Consider the following 22373-nt stretch of genomic DNA (forward strand, 5'->3'; position numbering starts at 1 on the left):
CTTGTACCTGGAAACTACTCTAGATAAGTCCCCTGCAAGCAAAAGGAAACTGGCTCGTGCTTTTGCAGGAGGGCCTTGATGTCATTTGTATTTCGCCGGAATCTACGACAATTCCATTGTAGGAATTTAGCCATTATTTTGGCTAAATTCCGAGGTGCTGAGGGCTTACTTTTGTCAGTCTTGGATTTATCTTTTTTCGGGAAGAATAGACGCTGTCCCGTGTCCATTTCTTCACCCACAAAGAGTTCCAAGAGTGATTCATCCAGTACCTCCTTGTTCTCTACATCCATTGTTTCTGTTATTACTGGAGGCTCTTTACCACTTGGTTTTGGTAGTGGTGGAGCACTAGGAGGTACGGATATAGGAGTGGCAGCTGACTGTGTTTTTTTGGTGGGCTTTTGTGAACTCAATAAATAGCGTGCAATCGGAGTGAATGACTCTCTTGGTGGTATAGTCATCTCGGTTTGTGTCCCGATAGTGCACTTAGCAGAAACCTTGTGGGCATATGAAAGTTTCCCGCTATTTATTGGTTGGATACGTTTTCTGGCCTCTGGGTAGGAGATATTCAGCTCTGTTTTTAACTTTTGGATCTCTTTTTCATCCTTCCACAGCTGGCATGCTCTACAGTAGGCGGGGTGCTCTTCTTGGCAATTGACACAGATCGGTTTTGGAGCTGAACATTCTTTGCTCTCGTGGTCTTTAACACCACATCGAGCACAGGCAGGGTTACCACGACAAGATGTTTGTGAGTGGCCGTATTTTTGGCATCTAAAACACTGCAGTGGGTTTGGGATATAAATCTTCACTGAGCAGTTTAGATAGCCTGCTTTGATGGAACTTGGAGGCCGTGGGGTTTTAAATGTTAGGATGAGAACTTGGGTAGGGACGAGATTCCCATCCTTTCTCATTGATATTCTTTTGACAGCCGTCACTCCTTATTCTTTCAATTCAGAGCAGATCTTTTCTTCAGAAACATGAAGAAATGACACTCACATCCACTCTGAAATGACACCTCGTGAAGAGTTCAAAGTTTTGTGTGTGTGTGGGGGGTTACATTGATAGGTATTCCCCCTATTGATGTGGCTTTCAGGATTTTTTCTGCCTGTTTTATATTTATAGCTTCGACCAAAAGGTCACCAGAATGCAGTCGTTTAACGGATTTTGGTGACCCCGCCAACCCTTCTAATCCTTTCTGGATAAAGAAGGGTGACATCTTTCCAATGGACTGCTCTCCGGTGGAATGGAGAATGAGGAAAAGCAGAGTCACTGATGGTGGTGGTGGTGTATCCTCAGTCCTGATTGAGGCAGAGGTGTTATGGCTTTTTGCAGAGGTGTTATCTGCATCATCATCTCGATTAGGTAGGGGCTTTGTTGGGGGCCCAGAAGAAGAAGGATTTATAACACTCACAGGAGTAAAATAAAAATTTCCGATGCCCTAAGTACCTCACCCACCATGGAGCCCTACGAGGGGGGCGCCCACTCGTGAACTAGCAGGTACTGCGTACACGAATGGAATGCCAAGTTAGCTTAGAGGCACCATACCCACGTTTCCAATAAGCCTTGATCCCGTCCCAGGACCAAAGGGAGGGAGGCTTATTGGAACGCAGTTGACCCTAGCAGTAAGAAACACTCGCCGATTGATCCCAGTCGGGCCAGTCCAGGGACCACCCATCTTGTCGAAGGAGGGGCCAAAGTGGTGTATTAAGGCTGGGCCCCTCAACCACCAGGATCCCCCTTTCCGAATTCCACGGGTCGCGGCGCACGGATGCAAACATTGGATTCCAATGATGTAACCCTGGAACCAAGGTATGGGCGTTAGATCCCAGTGATGCTAATCTGTAAAAAACCAGCAGCATCACTGGGAGATCCTCTAACCACGTACAGGTGCCCACGTCGAGGGGCAACATGGAGGAATGTCACCCCTGTGTATTACCAGCCAATACTAGTTTTTTCTAGTATTGCCTGGTAATACACTTTTTTCTAGGTGGTAGATGACACTCATCAACTGGTGAAATACCACCACTTTGCTTATTGGAGGCTTGAAGTGGTGGAACCCATGTTTAGTTTCCAGAGCTAAGTTCCAGTCAACCCTTCCCCATCTCTTGCATCATGCAGTATGACTGATGACTTTTCAGGTTATGATGAACATCATGGCAAGATCCAATCTTCCTTACATTTCGACGGTACAGCTCTAAAACAGTATTCACAGGCTGGCTGCTAGTTAGTACACCAGACCGAACTATTGGTAACTCTCTAGGAGGCTTCCGGATCAGCTAGTGTATAATCTTGCTACCTCTACTCTGCCAGATAGTGAATGGAGGGAGTCCGAGTAGTGTGTGTGCGGGGGGGCATTTTCTTGGCCATGTTATGTGAAGGATCTGGGTATATTCTTACCATGTGTACGCCATATCAAAAATATTCATTACTTCATACAGCATGTCCCCCTCCCCCACTTTTTCTACTATTGAATACACCATGAATTATCAAACTAACAGAGTAAGCTTATCTGCGAAAAGATCTAAACCTCCCAAACACTTCCTAGTTCATTTGACAAATATACATGGTCTCAATTCTAATCTCAACGATGTCCATTTCCACTTGTAGTCTGCCAAACCCCATGTACTTTTTCTGACAGAATCTCAGTTATCGGTTGATACGACCACTGCTCATCTAAGTTGCCCAAATTATTCGCTGTATGATTCCTTTCGCCTCAAAGGTGGTACTTGCTTGTGCATATGTCCATTCGGATATTCCCTATCAGAGACTTGGTAATTTGGAATCTCCTCGTTTCGATCTTCTCTGGCTTAAAATCTTTCTACCTCATTGTGTCAAATTCATCTATTGTTTCTACCATTCTCCCAACTCCACTAATCACTTGCAGATCTTTGACTTCCTCTCTTTGCAACTTGACTTTCTCCAGTCCAAGTTTCCTAACAGTGAGATAATTTTCCTTGGTGATTTTAATGTTCACAACTCCAGCTGGCTTCCTTTTTCTAGTCACACCGACCAAGCTGGTCGAGATGCTCAGGTTTTTGCAATTACTAATGACCGTGTACTCATTGTTCATTTACCTACAAGAATACCGGACAATCCTAACCATGCAGCCAACATGCTTGATCTTTTTTTTCTCACAAACAACCCTCTAAGTACACGGTCGAAGTGAGTGGTCCTTTAGGCACCTCAGATAACAACTTGGTGTTTGTCTCTTTTCCAATTGAGCCTTTATCTCATGCCTATTCCCAACCTCGTATTGTTTGGCATTACAAGAATGCAAAATGGGATGACCAACGAGATTTCTTTCCTTCTTTTCCTTGGTTGGATTACTGCTTCAAAACTTCTGATGTCAACGTTTGTTCGGTTCTTGTCAGTGAAATTATTCTTGTAGGAATGGAATCCTTTATTCCACATTCCACTTTAAAATCTCATCATTTATCTAAATCTTGGTATTCCAATAAATGTGCTAAGGCTGTTCATCAAGAGAAGAACGTTGCATATCGCAATTGGCTGGTTTCCAATTCTTCAGTTTCATTTTCTGCCTACACCAAAGCTCGCAACTATTGTAAAATAGTTATTAATCAGTCCAAACTAGATTTTGAACAGGCTAAGAGTAGAAAACTTGCTTCTTGCCCTAATGGTAGCTGAGCATTCTGGTCTCTTGCCAAAGCTATTGGCCGCAACTTTTGCCCATCTCTGCTTCCACCTCTGTCCAAACCAGATGGTTCTGTTGTCACTTCAGCCAAGGATAAAGCTGACCTGCTAGCATCCCATTTTTCTTCCAGCTCATGTATTAATGAACTTGGTAAAACACCTCCCACCATTCCCAACACGCTCCATTCAATGTTTCCTGTGGTCTTCCGTCAAAAGGATATCAGAAGGATTTTGATGAATCTTGATGCTAAGAAAGCTCTAGGTCCTGATGGTATTTCTCCCCTTGTTCCCGAAACCTGTGCTCCTGAACTTACTTCTGTTCTTTGCCACCTTTTTTCACTTTCTTATTCCAAAGGTGTTTTTCCTTCTGCTTGGAAATTTGCTCATATCCAGCCAGTTCCTAAAAAGGGTGACCAATCCCTCCCATTAAATTATCTGCAATTACTGCAATTACTTCTACTCTTTCTAAAGTAATGGAGAAATCAATTAACCGCCAACTCTTAAACTACCTAGAAACCTTCCATCTGATCAATGATCACCAGTATGGATTCCGTCAGTGTCGATCCACTGGTGATGTACTGGCTTATTTTACCCATTTATGGACAAATTCAATGGAAAAGTTCGGGGAAACGCAAGCAGTTGCTCTTGACATCTCAATGGCTTTCGATCGTGTTTGGCATAAAGGTCTCTAAACAAGCTTCCATCTTATGGTTTGCCAACTGTTTTTTTTACAATTGGTTATCCAGTTTTCTCTCTGACTGCTGACTGAAAATGAGTAGATGGCTCTCTGTTTTCGAACTTCTCCACCAATGCTGGTGGCCCCCCAAGGTTCAGTTCTTTCCCCCACTCTTTTGCTCTTGTATATTAATGACCTTCTTCCATTGACTGAAAATCCTATTCATAGTTTTGCTGATGATAGCACATTGCATTCCACTTTCCATTTTGAGAATCCCTGCCTTGCTCAATCAGCTTCAACTTCTCGAATATCCGCTACCAATGCCTTAAATTCCGATCTTCAGGGAATTCTGCAATGGTGCAAAGACAACTTAGTTGATTTCATTCCTTCCAAAACTCAGTCTTGTCTTATATCTCGCAAAAAAGGATTCTTCTGCTCCTATGCTTATCTTTGGTGATACTCCAATTTCTAGGCAAAATGATATATCTCTCTTGGGGATTACCCTGACTTCTAATCTCTCTTGGCACAAGCACATTACAAATATTGCTTCATCTGCATCTATAAAACTTGGTTTTCTCTTTCGCTCTTGGCGTTACTTTTCTTCCAAACAGCTGCTCACTCTGTACAAATTGCAAATTCGCCCTGCCATGAAATATTGTTCCCACATCTGGGGCAGTGCCCACAAAACCTCTCTCAGGCTTTTAGATTCCATTCAGAAGAGGGCAGTTAGGTTAATTAATGACTCATCTCTAACAGAGTCTCTCCACTCTCTGTCTAATAGATGTACTGTTTCTGCTGCATGCTTTTTCTTCAGATACTTCCATGGGCACTGTTTTTTTGAATTGGCTTCTATAATTCCTGCTCTCTCTTTCAAAATAGTATGAACATGTGCTGCCACCAGCCAACATCCATTTTCTGTCCAACTTCAAGCTCACAGAACCAACTTTTCATCTTCCTCGTTTATTCATTCAACTGCCGTTTTCTGGAACAACCTTCCTTCGTACCTATTTCCTGAAAATTACAGTCTACAGAAGTTCAAGTCTAATGTCAACAAATATCTTCTTTCATCTTCTCAACCTCCAACCCATGCACAGTACTAAGTCTGTTTGTTATTTAGGAGCATTAGCAACTAAGGCCATATTGCTCCGGGGATATGCGGTAGTCATTCCCTGACTTTTCCGCATCCTCCATATTTGGTGGTCACGGGCTCGAACCCCAGTCTAATCAAGAAACGTATGCTACGCACTGTCGCTCCTGCCCACCTGGCTACAGAGGTGCCTGTACTAAGTACTATTGGTTCTAATAATTCTCGTGTTTGGGGTTTTTATGAAAAAAAAAAAAAAAATGAAAGGAGCAGACAGATCAATGGCAGAAAATATACAAGTAGGCATGTTAAAAAATTAATAGTTCCAAATTTAACTGAGAAGGGTTTATGTATACAAGCATATGCTTTATGATGTGACTCCCTTGAATTAATGTCAATTCTACCCCACAGTATATTATATTCATTAACATTCCCTAGAATGTAAGGTGAGAGTGACAAATGCATAATGAGAGCATCAAGGTCTGTGTGGGAGATTTCAGCCATAGAAAGCAAAATAGATGGAGCAATCTCTTAACAGGAATCCAACTGTAAGTATAATTGCTATGGCTGTTGTGTCGGTTGTGAGTGGAATAAACTGAAAGAGGATAGGTTTCTCACAAAGAAAACTTCCACAAACAGGATCATCTCTCATTTTATTCTTATAAAGGTAGAATATTTATTCAAAGAATAGTCAACTTGCATTTGATTTTAGGAGACATTTCTAAAGATTAGTCTTTAGATGTGTCTCATGCAATCAAAAGCAAATTAGTTTGTGTTTATGAAGGAGGGCCTCAATGTCTTTAGTATTTTGCTGAATCAACAATTCCACTGTAGGAATTCAGCCATTATTTGGGCTTTGCAGATTGATCACTAGCCTTCTGAAGGACCGATCTTTTTTTTTTTTTTTTTTTTAACCTTAGATCTATCCTACTTGGGGAAGAAAGGATGATGATCTGTGTCCATATCTTCCGCTGCAAAAAACTTCCAATCTAAAGAAATCCGAGTTTCTCTTTCATTTTAAAATTCATATTTTCTTGTATTACAGGTGGCACTTGGTTTATTGTAATTTTTACTTACCACTCAATTTTTGCAGAGGTGGAGTACTAGATTTTGGTTTTTTTTTTGTTTTAGGAGCATTAGCAACTAAGGCCATATTACTCCGGGATATGTGGTGGTCATTCCCCGACCTTTCCGCATCCACCGTATTTGGTGGTGACGGGCTCGAACCCCGGTCTAATCAAGAAGCGTGTGCTACGCACTGCTGCTCCTTCCCACCTGGCTACGGAGGCGCCTGGGAGTACTAGAAGATACTAATATAGGCTACTGTGAAGAGGTGGTGCACTAGGAGGTACTAATATGGGCTATTACGGCAGAGGGGGAGTGTTATGAGGTATTGATATTCAGGTTATTGTGATTAAGTTGTTTTACGTTTAATCCTAATGCAGACTCAAACCCTATTTGCAAACTTATGTTTTATAGCTCTCATAGCACGAGGCCTTTTCTCTAAATTCACTGAACTTTTAAAACTTTCTATACCATTAAGCATCTCACATAGAACCTTCGCTTGTGGTGTCTGCTTTTGTACAAATGAATTCCCACAAAAGGCCAAAACTGAGGTAGGAAAATGGTGTACATTTTAAATAAACAGCATTATACTTTTTATTGGAGTAGTGCTTTTTATTTAAAGTACATATTGCAAAGTACCCTAACAATATGAGATTGATGGCATGTAGTAGCAAACAGTTTGCTAAATTGTTATGTACAGGTTGAAGCTATGACCTATTTTTTAGAATAGTGTAGTGCAATTATGGAACACCCTGTATAGACTTTCTGAATAGTTTAAAAACCTCAAAACACTTACCACAGTTTTCTTCATCAGAATTGTCTCCGCAGTCATTATCAAAATCACAGCGCCATCTTCCAGGGATGCAGCGATTATTTTCACATTTGAAGTATGTTGGGTGGCAGGTTGTTGAGTCATCACATGAAGATGGCTCATCCTCACGTTCACTACAGTCACTGTCACCATCACACCTCCAAGAGAGTGGAATACATCGACCAGAATTACAACGGAAATAGTTGGGAGGGCATACTCTTCCAGCTAGAGAAATTGATTTAAAAGAATAAAATACCAAAATGCTAAGACTTCTACAGAGATTACTTGGCAAAAGAAATTTCAATGTTAAACTGTTTTCCACAGTTTCACTAAAATTGCTATATGACTATTCTAGGAATATGTAAATACAACTGAGAAATATTTTACCTACTTAAATAGCTGATATTAGAATGTTCAAACATCAATTAAAAAAAATGAATATCATAATAATTTTCAAATATAGTCAATATTATCATGGCAATTCAATTTACATGTCACTCACTTCACTCTCAGGATTCTACCGTAGTAAACTAGAAAGCTGTTTTCATATCTCCAGAAAGTACAAATATAAATAAAAGTCAATATTTATTGACTAACAAAGTTAGTCAATAAATATCCTATTATTAAAGATACAAAAGAATTTTCTGATATTAGTAACCACCAGCTACTAGTTACAATAAAATAAGCTCAAATAATAGTCTGGACTAATCTAGGCTATATGGAAGCTGTATATAATAGCCTACGATGACATTATACTAACTATTACTCTAAAAGGTAGTGACAGCATATTTTTACCATATAATGTTTTACCATATAATAAGGAATTATTTATTATATCTAAATTAAAAAAAATTATGAATTAACTTTAAAAAATTTCGCACACATTCTGAACTTCTCTCTTAAGAAAATTTAAGGAATGCAGTCAATTAGGGAGTGTTTCAAAATTTTGAAAGAACTGAAAGATAAACTTTATTAGAGTAACATTACACAGAGAAAATTACTGTCTGAAAAACGGTATCTGTCAAATACTTCCTTAAACATTCAGAAACTTTATAGCTGGGTAAGGTTTGGAATGGTTTGTTAAAGTATGACTCTTGGCTAAAAGAAATTTTCTTTACATTTAGTCTGCAAAACTAATTACCTTTTTGGAATGATGCATTTAAATTTTTGTAATAGATCAGTGTTTATATTTAGTTTTTCTGGACCAAAGCAAATGGCCTCTTCCAATGCAAATAACTGAAATAATGAATGTTAGAATGGCTAAATGACACAGGGTAGTCGGCTTTTTCTGCATCTGCCAAAAAAATTTCTATCGTTCATACCTCCATTTCCAAAAAATGCCTATCCAATTCAGCTTTGAAATTTGCAAACTATAAACTTCAACCATTGTTGCAAGCAATTTACTTCAGTGATCTACAATGTGCTGTCCAAAACTAAACTTCATGAGATTCAGCTCTTTATTACTACCCAAAATTTCCAATCCTTCTTGGGGACTCATTCAGGGAGTTCAATGTGTTTTGTAGTAGTAGTGGCATGTGATGCAACAAAGCAAGTGTATGAGCTTATGCAGCATCAGCCAAAAAAAAAAAAAAAAAAAATCACACCATTCCCTCCAAATGCCTGTCCAGTTCCTCCTTAAATTTATTCAACCTATCAACTTCCACAACGACAGATGGAAGTTTGTTCCAGCAATTAACCACCCGCTGGCTAAAGGCAAATTTCTGCACATCTATTCTACATCTGTCCTTTCTTAATTTGAATTTATGCCCCCTTAGGTTCGTAATCTGAACAAGTGGAAGGATCCCATCAGAATTCAGCGTGCTCAACCCATTCAAGGCCTTATACACCTCAATCAGATCACCGCGCAAATGCCTAGTCTCCAGCCACTGCAATTTGCAGAACTTAAGCCTCTCTTGGTAAGAGGATCCCTTCATTCCCCTCACCAATCTTGTTGCCCTTCTCTGTACACGCTCAAGTAAGTCTACATTTGTGAAGCAGTTTCCTCTAAACACAGTATTTAGACAACTAGAAAAATAGCAAAAATATTCCATGAAAAAAATTAACCTATTAATGCAAGGCTTACTTTCGCTGGAAATTTTGACTGATGTGAATAGGCTTTAAAAATTATCCAGATGAACTCTTATCTTCATATGTGTTTTTCTGTTAGAGATATACAGTGATACAAAGGCAATAATACATAGAGTGAAACAGTTTAAAGCACAAATGGAACTGTTCAATAAGAACACTGTCCAAACAAAGTTCTTTTCTGCGGCAGTGTTTTTATTAAGTGGTTTTCTTGAATGTAATTTTTGAGTGGCTAACCTTTTTGGAATAGTCAGCCACAATTCAGCACACAAAATGGGAAGCATTCAAGGAACTAATCTTGGAAGCTACCAGGCTTTACATACCAACCAAGAAATATTGTTCAAGGTTCAGGCCTAAATGGTTGTCAGATGAACTAATGAGACATATGGCAGAGAAGAAAAATGCATGGGATACATACAAATTAATGGGTGACATGGAAGCCTATGATAGATATAAGTTGGTCTGTAACCAAGTCACAAAGAAGATTAGGCAGGCAAAGGCAGATTATGAGAAATTGTTGGCAAAGAATGCAAAGAAAAACAGAAAAGAGTTCTTTACCTATTTAAACTCAAGAAGGAAAGGGATGAATCAGATTGGTCCACTGGATGTTGATGGTTCAACAGTTGAGGATCCTGCTCAGGTGGCTAACAATCTAAATGAGTATTTTGCATCTACATTCACACACGAGGAGTTATTCAGGAAGGGGAATGTCGTAGGTGAAGTAAACATTGGCAGTGAGCTAGATGATTTTGTAATAACTGAGAGGAAAGTGGAGGAGAAATTGTTGAGGATAAACATAAAAAAGGCACCCGGGGTGGACGGGATCTATCCAGTTATATTAAAGGAAGCAAAGGAAGTAAGCAAACCCCTAGCCATAATTATGAGAGCTTCTTTGGACTCAGGGGAGGTACCCATAGACTGGAGATGTGCAAATGTAACCCCAATTCACAAAGGAGGATCAAAGGCTGACACAAGTAATTATAGACCTGTCAGTTTAACTTCGGTTCCAGGAAAATTAATGGAGACACTGGTTAAAGAAGCACTCCAGGATCATCTGGACAAGAATTCAGTTATAGCTCAGACACAGCATGGTTTTGTTAAGGGCAGGTCTTGTCTGACCAATCTGATTGGATACTATGATGTAGTCACAAAAGAACTGGATGCAGGGAATAACTTTGATATTATATATTTGGATCTTAGAAAGGCTTTTGATACTGTTGCGCATGGAAGACTGCTGCACAAATTGGAGCAGTGTGGCATTGGAGGCAAATTACTGCTAAGGATAAAGGGATGGTTGAGTGGCAGAAGACAGAGAGTGGTAATCAATGGACACTGCTCAATGTGGACTAATGTTATTAGTGGAGTTCCTCAGGGTTCAGTGTTGGGTCCATTGCTGTTATCTGTATTTATAAATGATATAGATGATGGTATATCAAGCTTAATGTCCAAGTTTGCAGACGATACAAAGGTTGGCAGGGTTGTTAAGGACACTACTGAAGATATGCTGCTGACAGGATCTGGAAAGGTTGAGCAGATGGGCTGAGAGGTGGCAAATGAAGTTTAACATTGACAAATGTAAAGTACTACACATGGGAAACAGTAACCCCAGATCAACGTATCAACTCTGTGGTACTACGCTGACAGAGGTAGAGAATGAAAAGGACCTGGGGGTAATTGTGCAGGCAGATATGAAGTTCTCTGAGCAGTGCAGACGAGCTGCAAGAGTAGCTCATGGTGTCTTGTCAATGATATACAGGAATTTTTCTAGCAGGGATAGGGATGTGATTATTCCCTTGTATAAGGCATTGGTCAGGCTACACCTTGAGTACTGTACACAGGTCTGGAGACCTCATTTCAAGAAGGATGTAGAGCTGCTGGAACGAGTACAGAGAAGGGTAACAAGATTAGTGAATGGAACAAAGGGTTGCTCTTAAGAAGAAAGGCTTAAGTTTTGCAAATTACAGAGTCTGGAGACTAGGCATCGGTGAGGTGATCTGATAGAGGTGTATAAGGCTTTGAATGGCTTGAGCATGCTCAATGCCGATGGGATTCTTCCTCTTGCTCAGAATAATCACCGGAGAGGGTATAAATTCAAATTGAGGAAGGACGGATGTCGGATAGATGTGCGGAAATTTGCCTTTAGCCAGCGGGCAGTTGGTTTGTGGAATAGACTTCCATCACTTGTTGTTGAAGTTGATAGCCTAAACAAATTTAAGGCTCAGCTGGACAGGTATTTCGAACGAACGGAGGAGTGAAATGGGAGTAGTGGTTGTGCTTTTTTTTTTTTGGCTGATGCTGAATAAGCTTGCTTTCTTGCATCATATGCCTCTACTAATGCTAATGCTAATTTAAAAAGCCATGTAAAGAAGTATTGTTTTGGCTTCCAATGCAACTTCTAAATATCCCAATGTAACAAAGCCAATGATGGGGTAAAAAAGAAAAGCTGATTATGAGAAAGCACTTATAGAGAAAGCTAAGAATGGAAATAAGGCATTGTTTGTTTAAGGGTGATGTTATTTAACTATGGTGATTTATTTGTTTATTTAACTATGGTGATGTTAAATATATAGTTTATGTATATAAATGTTGAAGTTCATACTGTGTTGTGCAGTTGTATCTGTTTAAGGAATGAAAAAATTTTGGCCACATGTGGCATATCTGCCAGCAGGTCAGCAATACTGAAAGGAATGTTCGTCCTGAAAAAAAGAGGTAAATATAGCTTGTCGGTCACTATTGTATTTGGGACAATCAATGAGTACGTGTTGCAGTTTGTACACAGTGGTGGGTCAGTGGCCGCAAGCAAATAAAGGTGTGTCAGGTGCGTGTGACCTATCGGTAATCGGGCTTCTTCATGTCGGTTCTAACGTATACTAGATCTCCATGGTTTTAGATTTTTTTTATGCCAAGTAGCTTATTGTTGCCTTGATTCTGCCAGATATGTTGCCATTGTTCAAGGCATCATTTCTTTATAATGTACTTATAATCAGATGCAGGCAGCTAGGTTGGCCTGTTCATTTCCAGAAATTCCAGAGTGACCAGGGATCCAACAAAAGTGGACTTGTTGTTTCTTCTGGTTTAATTCAGTCAGAGTATTCCAGATCTGTCTAAGTAAGGGTTTATCATTCTTTGTATTGCTTGGATAGCACTAATGGAGTCGGTATAAATAATGCTGCGCAGTCTGGTTCTTAAAAGTGTGTAGTTTAAGGCTATGTGGATAGCACAGAGTTCTGCAGTACAGCTGCTTCATTCAGTGAGGAGTTTTTTGGATATGGTGATGTTAGGAAATACTGATGCTGCACCAACATGCTTTTCAGTTTTAGATCCATCTGTGTGTACTGGCCCATGCTGGGTTCTCAGTGTGGCATGTATTTGTAGCATGTTCTGTTGGGACATGGTGTGTTTTCCCAGGCTGTGAATGAAATGTCACACGGCAGTATATGATACATCCATGGTGGGATTGCATGAGAGGCAGTAGGTTGTATCATACTCAAGTCCATTTGCTAGTCAGCTTGTAGTGAGCAAAGAAATATCCTGGTTGGTGGGTTTATAGAGGTAAGATCTATAAAGGTTTTCCCATTTAGGAAAGAAAACATTTAGGAGAGAAATTCCCATTTAGGAGAGAAAACACCGTTCCAAGTTGGGTTTTGGATGCCCTATGAGGTTTATGGCATAATTTAATAAAAGCATTTGTCTGCGTAGCTGCAAAGGTGTTTCAGGCGGTTCAGCATATAGCCACTGTACTGGTGATGTACGGTATGCCCCCAGTGCAAGACGAAGAGGGCTGTGGTGTACAGGATCAAGCCAAGCCAACATAAAGTGCTTGGTCTAGCAGAGCTATACGCTACAGAACCATAGTCCATACATGACTGTATTAAGGCACAGTAGAGATGTAGTAGTGTGTAATGGTCGGCTCCCCACGTTGTGCCTGATAGATGTTAAGCTTTGTTAAGCTTTATAAGACAGTTAATCTGGAGCATTTTTATATGATCAAGGAAAGTGAGTTTTTGGTCGAATATCACACCAAGAAAGCGGACACTAGGGACCACTGGTATGACTTGATTTTCTAGTCTAAGTTCTGGATGTTGGTGTAGGTTACGCTTCCTACAGAAGTGTATCCCAACTGTTTTTTGGTGTGAGACATGAAATCCATTGTTTTGGGACCATTTAGCTATTTTGTTCATGGCACACTGTAACTGTCTTTCTATCATTCGCATATTAGGCAAATGATATAGCAGGTGATACTGAAGTCATCAGCATACAGGGTTGTGGATATTGTTTGTGGTAGGTCATGTGTTATTGAATTCATTATTATACTAGAGTGGCACTTAGCACTGACCCTTGAAGATAATTGGTTGTGAATGAATTTTGAAGATAATTGGTTGTGAACTCTAACTTGAAATGAACAGCAGTGCAGGAAGTTTCTGATAAACTGTGGTAGGTGTCCGCGACCGTAATCCCAGATCATATAGGGTATATCGCATAATACCATATCTCCAAGAAGTATCAAAAACTTTTCCGATGTCAAAGAAGACCATTGCAAGACGTTCTTTTCAGATGAAGTCATCAAGAATGTTTATTTCTGGCTTGATCAAAAGGTCAAGAGTGGATCTACCTTCCTAGAAACCACATTGCACTGGATTTAGGAGATCACTTTGAGCTAGAAACCAGGTTAGTCGGGCGTTGACAATTTTTTCAACAACCTTGCTCATACAGCTAGTGAGTGCAATAGGTCGATAATGTTGTGGATTTGTAGGGTCTTTGCCTGGATTTGGAAAAGCCAGAATGTACGCATGATGCCATTTGTCGGGGAATGTGTTTTCTTTGATTATTCTGTTATAGAGGAGTAACAGAGTCTTGAGGGCTGGTTCGGTGAGTTTTGCTATCATGATGTAGTGAATTCCATCTGGCCCTCTGCACTGAGTTTAGTAGACTATAGATATGATGTGGTTACAAAGGACATGGATGCAAAAAATAATTTTGATATCATATATTTGGATTTCAGGAAAGTTTTTGACACTGTTGTGCATGGAAGACTATTGTACAAATTGTAGCAGAATGGTATTAAGGGTAAGTTGCTACAATGGATAAAAGGATGGTTGAGTGCGAGAAGACAGAGGGTGGTAATTAATGGGTGCTGCTCTTCGTGGACTAATGTTATTAGTGGAGTCCCACAGGGTTCGGTGTTGGGTCCTCTGTTGTTTTGTATTTATCAATGATATTGATGAAGGTATATCAGGCTTAGTGTCGAAGTTTGCAGATGATACAAAGTTGGCAGGGTTGTTAATGGCAGTGTGCTACTGCAACACAGGATCTAGATAATTTGGGCAGATGGGCTAAGAAGTGGCAACTGAAGTTTAACCTTGACAAATGCAAAGTACTGCATATGGGTAGAAGTAACCCCAGAGAAACGTACCAACTAAGTGGTACGACACTTAAGGTGGTAGAAAATGAAAAAGACCTGGGAGTAATTGTGTAGTCAGATATGAAGTTTTCTGAACAATGCAGACAGGCTGCCAGGGCAGGTCATGGGGTTTTGTCAATGATATATAGGAATTTTGCTAGCAGGGAAAAGGAGGTGGTTGTCCCTCTATATAAGGCAATGGTCAGGCCACGCCTTGAGTACTGCATAAAGGTCTGGGGGCCTCATTTTAGGAAGGATGTAGATTTGCTTGAGTGTGTACAGAGAAGGGCAACAAGATTGGTGAGGGGAATGAAGGGATCCTCTTACCAAGAGAGGGTTAAGTTCTGCAAATTGCAGTGGCTGGAGACTAGGCACCTGCGCAGTGATCTGATTGAGGTGTATAAGGCCTTGAATGGGTTGAGCACGCTAAATTCTGATGGGATCCTTCCACTTGTTCAAATTACGAACCTAAGGGGGCATAAATTCAAATTAAGAAAACACAGATGTAGAATAGATGTGCGGAAATTTGCCTTTAGCCAGCGGGTGGTTAATTGCTGGAACAAACTTCCATCTATCGTTGTGGAAGTTGATAGGTTAAATAAATTTAAGGAGGAACTGGACAGGCATTTGGAGGGAATGGTGTGATTTTTTTTTTTTTTTTTGGCTCATTCTGCATAAGCTCATACACTTGCTTTCTTGCATCACATGCCACTACTACTACTAGAGCATGATGCAACTCTGACATTGTGAAGGGGAGATTGTACGCAGAAATTGATGCTGATTCAAAATTGATATGGTTTTTTTCAGCTTGTGCTTTGTGTGCCTGAAAATATGGTGAGTATGACGTCGTAGCTGATATTTCCATGAAAGATCTACCCAGGGTGTTTGTAATCTCCTCTGGTTTTGTGATATCGTGGCCATTGACAGTTAGCATGGAACAGTTGACACGTGGGTGTTTTGCGTACATCCACTGTATTTTTGCCCATTTTGTTTGACTTTTTTGTCGTTCTTGTGATTATGGAAGCAAAGAGTCTCCACACTTCCCTTTTGCTAGTCTGCCTGACTAGTTTTGCCTTTGCTCTTGCCTGTTTAAAGCGGATGAGGTTTTCTGTTGTTGGGAACTTCCTGAAGATATATCATGCTCTGTTCTTCTGCTTTTTAGCTGCACTACATTCATCATTCCACCACACTTTTGAGCTGGCTGATATCTTTGTGGATTGTTTTGGAATTGCTTTGTCTGCTGCCTGCAGTATTTGATTAGATATATATTATACTGCCAGGTTTATGGATGTTTGTTGGATCTGGTTTTCTTCTAGTATTGCTAGCTGTTTGTATATGTCCCATTCAGCTTTGGAAAAGTTCCATTTGAGGGATTCGAAAAAAAAGGCGGAGGAATGCTTGTGTCAATGCGGCATATCACAGGATAATGATCACTGCCCATAAAGAGACATCAATAGCTGATGTAGATCCTGTGGGAAGATGTGTATAGGTGTGAGCTCCGTTACTGAGAGTTATCAGATTATGTTGATCAAGTAGTTTTTCAATGGTTTGTCCATGCTTGTTCAGATTATGGTTTCCTCACAGTGGATGGCAACTGTTGAGGTCTCCTAAGATGCAGTAGGGTTTGGGAAGTTGTATCTCTAATTCTTCTAAGTTGGCATAGCTTATATTTTGGTTAGGTGGCAAGTATAATGAGACTATGGTTAAATTAAAGTTAATATTGACTCATGCAGCAACTGCCTCAAAGTTTGTTTTTAGCAGGAGTGGCTTTGAGGGTATCTGGGGGTTGATGTTCAGTGCTACTCCTCCATGGGCAAGATTGTTCGGATTTTGTGCAAGACACAATCTTGATGATATATTATGTATTTCCGAAGGGAAACATTTATATTTGGTGTCAGATTGGTTTCCTGTAAGCAAAAGGCAATAGGGTCATATTGTGAAAGGATATCTCGGATGTCGGACAAATTACTACAACAGCCTCTGCAATTCCACTGTAAGAAGGTAAGCATAATTTGGGTTTAGTGGAACCCTCAACTTCTTTTCAAGGGACAGAAGGTTTACATCGCTCAAGTTTACCTTTCCCCTTCTTTGGGAAATAAGGTTTCCCTCTATCCATATCCTCATTGGTGAACAGTTCTAGGAACTGTTCATCTTGATTTAAATTGTCTTCTGAGTCCATGTATTCGGTTTGGTTTGAGTCAGGAGTAGTAGATACTGTGGTGTTCTGCTTTTGAATGGCATCTGGTTGTACTGTGATTGGCGTATTTATGGCTTTGCTTTGTTTGTGCATTGGTACTGGGGACAACGGTGATCTTGCCCATTCAGATAGTGATTTACTTGGTGGTATAGTTACCTCTGTTTGGGTAGAAATTGATATATGTTTTGTAGTTATTTGTGCGTAAGTGGACTTATTATATTTGGAACTGGTAGGGATTTTTTAGCCTCTTGGGAGGTTACATTATGTTCAGTTTTGTACTGCTGTATCTTTTTTTCACATTTCCAAAGGGAACACTCCTTGGAATACGCTGGATGTGGCTCTTTACAGTTAAGACAGATTGGTGTTGTGGCTATGCACTCAGTACTAATGTGCACAGTGGATCCACATGTGGCATAGGCAGCTACTCCTCTGCAGACTGTCTGTGAGTGCCCAAAACTTCTAGCACTTATAGCAGCATAATGGGTTTGGGATGTAGGGTTTAACTTGGCAGTTAAGATAGACTGCTTTTATCACTGTTGGTGGCTTGGGGTTGTCAAAAGTAAGTATTATGTTCCGTGTTGGAACTAGTATGCTGTCTTTCTTTGTCATAATTCTTCTGACATTAATGATTTCTTGGTTGTGTAATTCTTGTTTTAGTTCTTTGTCTGACACGTTCATGAGGTTCCATTCAGTGATGACACCTCTTCACGTGTTCAGGGAAGCGTGTGGTGAAATGGTGACAGAAGTTCCACCAAAAGTTTTCAGTTTTTGTAGTTGCTCAGACTGTCGAGCAGTGGCAACTTCAACTAGTAGGTCTCCTGATCTTAGACGACGAACTGTCTTAGGAGTACCTATTGTGCTTTCTAGGCATTTCTGCACTAGGAATGGAGAGAGTTTTCCAATTGGTTGTTCTTGAGTTGAATGAATAATCAAGAAAGTTGGAGTTCAGATTCTGCCTACGTCAGTCTTTTGACGTTTTGCTGCGAAAGAACCAGACTCCTCTTGTTCTTGCCTTGTCAGAGTTTTTTTTTTTTTTTTTTTTATGAAAACGCCAAACACGAAAGGTATCAAAACCTATAGTACTTAGTACCGTGCATGGGTTGAAGGAGAAGTATGGGGAAAGCGGAATGCCGGAAACTTTGCTCTAGAGACTAAACATGGGTTTCACCACTTCAAGCCTCCAATAAGCAAAGTGGTGGTATTTCATCGGTTGATGAAAGTCATCTACCACCTTCTGTGCACCCTGTGTTTTTCTGGGTTTTATGAACTTCTTGCTCCATTTCGCCCTAGAAGGGAGACCTTTTCCCCTCCAGGTTACCGGCCCTGCCATGTGGATGCAGGAGCAGTGTCATCTTTGTGACCAAATGGTAGTGGGTTAGTAGTAATAAGCAAAATAAAGGAAAAAAGAAAGGTTACTTTTCCTCCTGTTCAAGTAAAGTGATTTCTTTACTGAAGCTTATTTAATTGATTGTTAGTGTAATGCTGTAAATAAAGAAGATGATTTTATTTATTCAAGGGAGTGAAAATTCACTGGCAAAGACACTTGATCACAAAATCGCTTGGCACCTGGAGCCAATGGAGATAAGGAGTTTTTCTCATATACACTGAGTGATCACCGAATTATGACCACCTACCTAATACTTCGTAGGTCCTTCCTCCTTTTGCCCTCAGTACAGCAGCTATCCGATGTGGCATTGATTCAACAAGATGTCAGAAGCATTCGAGAGGTATGGCCAACCAAGCTGTGTGTAATGCGGTCAGCAATGCAGGTATGAAGGTGATTGGTGTATCCAGACACCTGATATGCCTTTCCATAGTGTCAAACAAGTTCATGGGACTGATATCAGGGGAGTTCGGAGGCCAATCAAATATGCTGGAAGTCAGAATTGTATTCCTCAAACCATTCCTGCGCAAGTGCCCGATGGCTCGGCACATTGTCATCTTGGAAGACACCATAGCCATTCGGGATAAAAGTGTAACATAGTGGGATGTACACAGTCAGCAAGCAGTTGATGATAGCAGACAACACTGATACATTATTCCACATGCACCAGGGGTCTAAGTTCCCGCCAGTGAAACCTTCCCCACACCATACAACCGCCTCCACTGGCCTGCACTTTTGATACCGTGCATGATGGATCAAGAGCCTCATGTTGTTGACTTCAAATGCGTACATGACAATCCATGGTGTGGAGTAAATAACATGACTCATCCAACCAGCACACCTTCTTCCAGTCTTCTAATGTCCAACTTGCATGCTCGTTGCACCAGGCAAGTCTTTTACGCTGATGAACCTTGGTTAGGAGAGGATGCCGTAGGGGTTGTCTGCTGGTATAGCCAATACATGCGACGCACGGTCATGCCACATATTGTTCCGGGTTGGCCCATGTTGTACTGGGTAGTCAACTCTTCAACAGTGCTTCACCTGTTTGCCTGTACGAGTTGTCGGACCTGGCGCTCTCCTCTAATATCAACCTTTTGCTGACTTTTGCAGTTTTGCTGTTGGGTCGTTGTTTGAACATTTTGAGGCCAGTCCTGGTACACTAACTATGGCAGCTCTCGAACACTCCACCAGTTCAGCTATTTGGGAAATCGAGGCACCAGCTCTTTGAGCACCCACAATCTGTCCTTTATCAAAGTCCGATAAATCCTTCCTTTTACCCATCACGCTCGGATTTTTACTATCTATTGAACCACTGACACCTTATCTATGCTACGTAGGTAGACTAACTCCGCACTCTTGTACCTCTCTGGTCAACAGGTCGCATTCAGTTTTTATAGGGGTGGTCATAATTCCGTGATCACTCACTGTATAAATACAAGAAAGGAGAGAGAGGAAGAGAGAGAGAATCCAGCATGTCCCTTATTTAGTTGCAGTGGAAAATCCATAGAAAGCTAAACAGAAATGGCAGATGAATTGAACAGATACTTCTCATCAATATTTATAATAATGTATGCCACTTATTGTGATCACTTTAGGACTCAACTAAACATAACAATAACTGAAGAATCAAGAATGCAGCTGTTCAATGCTGTTTGATGTGGAGCAGAAATATGTCCACAAGAAGGTGAAAGCAGAGAGAAAAAATAATAAAATCAAACAATATAAAATATTTTAATTTTACTGTCCACTATTTTTTTGAGAAAGTCATCAATAAAAATGAAACTCTCAATGTTTTTGGAAATCCATACAAACCATTAAAAACAAAGAAAATATTAAAATCAGGGATTAGAAAAGGTTTTGAGGTAAAAAAGTCAGATTGGCAGAAGTAGAGATACAGTAATTTTTTTTTTTTTACGGAGTAACAACACCAATGAACTCTACAAAGCAGCAGCAGTAAACGGAGATGCAATGTGTTGAAGTTCAAGAACAAATTGGGATGTTACTTCCACTGCACATGCATAAATCACAATTAGGCAAAAAAAAGTGATAACAATAACAGTAGTGCTGATTACAATAAAGTTTGCTTTTCCATGTATACATCTGATTGGGACTTTGTAAAAGTGATATAACATTAAACAATTTTTTTTTTTTTTTTTTTTTTTTTATGAAAACCCCAAACATAAGAAGTATTAGAACCTATAGTACTTAGTGCCGTGCTTGGGTTGGAGGTGGAGAAGATATTTGTTGACATTAGACTTGTACCTCTGTAGACTGTAATTTTCAGGAAATATGTAAGAAGGAAGGTTGTTCCAGAAAACGGCAACTGAATGAAAAAATGAGGAAGATGAAAAATTGGTATTGTGAGTTTGAAGTTGGACAGTAAATGGATGTTTGCTGGTGGTAGCATGTGTTCGGACTGTTTTGAAAGAGAGAATGGGAATTATAGAAGCCGATTGAGAAGAAGAGTGCCCATGGAAGTATGTGTAGAAAAGGCATGCAGCAGAAACAGTACACCTCTGAGATAGTGTTAGAGATGAGTTATTAATTAACCTAACTGCCCTCTTCTGAATGGTAGATTCCATTCCGAATCTAGGAGCCTCAGAGAGGTTTTGGGGGAACCGTCCCAGATGTGGGAACAATATTTCATGGTAGGGCGGATTTGTGATTTGTACAGAGTAAAAGCTGTTTGGAAGAAAAGTAACGAGGAGCGCGAAAGAGAAAACCAAGTTTTGGATGCAGAGGAAGCAATATTTGTAATGTGCTTGTGCAAGAGAGATTAGAAGTAAGGGTAATCTCCAAAAGAGATATAAAGTGCCACCAAAGATAAGCATAGGAGCAAAAGAATCCTTTTTGTGAGATATAAGACAGGACTGAGTTTTAGAAAGATTGAAATCAACTAAGTTGTCTTTTCCCTACTGGAGAATTATCTGGAGATTAGCATTAGCATTAGAATTAGTAGAGGCATATGATGCAAGAAAGCAAGCTTATTCAGCATCAGCCAAAAAAAAAAAAAAAAAAAAAACCCTCTCCCATTTCACCCCTCCGTTCGTTCGAAATACCTGTCCAGTTGAGCTTTAAATTTGTTTAGGCTATCAACTTCAACAACAAGTGATGGAAGTCGATTCCACCAACCAACCACCCGCTGGCCAAAGGCAAATTTCCGCACATCTATCCGACATCCGTCCTTCCTCAATTTGAATTTATGCCCTCTGAGGTGATTATTCTGAGAAAGAAGAAGAATCCCATTGGCATTGAGCATGCTCAAACCATTCAAAGCCTTATACACCTCGCCGGTGCCTAGTCTCCAGACTCTGTAATTTGCAAAATTTAAGCCTTTCTTCGTAAGAGCAACCCTTTGTTCCATTTACTAATCTTGTTGCCCTTCTCTGTACCCGTTCCAGCAGCTCTACATCCTTCTTGAAATGAGGCCTCCAGACCTGTATACAGTATTCAAGATGTGGCCTAACCATTGCCTTATACAAGGGAATAATCACCTCCTTATCCCTGCTAGAAAAATTCCTGTATATCATTGACAAGACACCATGAGCTACTCTTGCAGCTCGTCTGCACTGCTCAGAGAACTTCATATCTGCCTGCACAATTACCCCCAGGTCCTTTTCATTCTCCACCACTGTCAGTGTAGTACCGCAGAGTTGATACATTGCTCTGGGGTTACTGTTTCCCATATGTAGTACTTTACATTTGTCAATGTTAAACTTCATTTGCCACCTCTCAGCCCATCTGTTCAACCTTTCCAGATCCTGTTGCAGCAGCATAGCGTCAGTAGTGTCCTTAACGACCCTGCCAACCTTTGTATCATCTGCAAACTTAGACATTAAACTTGATATCCCATCATCAATATCATTCATAAACACCGAAAACAACAATGGACCCAACACTGAACCTTGAGGAACTCCACTAATAACATTAGTCCACGTTGAGCAGTGTCCATTGATTACCACTCTCTGTCTTCTGCCACTCAACCATCCCCTTATCCATAGCAGCAATTTGCCTCCAATGCC

General features: G+C 40.3%; 1 protein-coding gene across 1 annotated transcript in view; it reads right to left on the reverse strand.

Moving 5' to 3' along the window:
* LOC150075985 (prolow-density lipoprotein receptor-related protein 1-like) overlaps positions 1-22373 on the reverse strand; it is a 1358636-nt gene that overhangs the window by 350631 nt on the left and 985632 nt on the right. Inside the window, 1 exon segment of the mRNA XM_090387555.1 lies at positions 7270-7509. Within this exon segment, the coding sequence (XP_090243681.1) occupies positions 7270-7509 (240 nt within the window).

Source organism: Mastigoproctus giganteus, chromosome 13 (assembly GCF_048544385.1).
Source record: "Mastigoproctus giganteus isolate SK-2022 chromosome 13, ASM4854438v1, whole genome shotgun sequence".
Taxonomy (NCBI): domain Eukaryota; kingdom Metazoa; phylum Arthropoda; class Arachnida; order Uropygi; family Thelyphonidae; genus Mastigoproctus; species Mastigoproctus giganteus.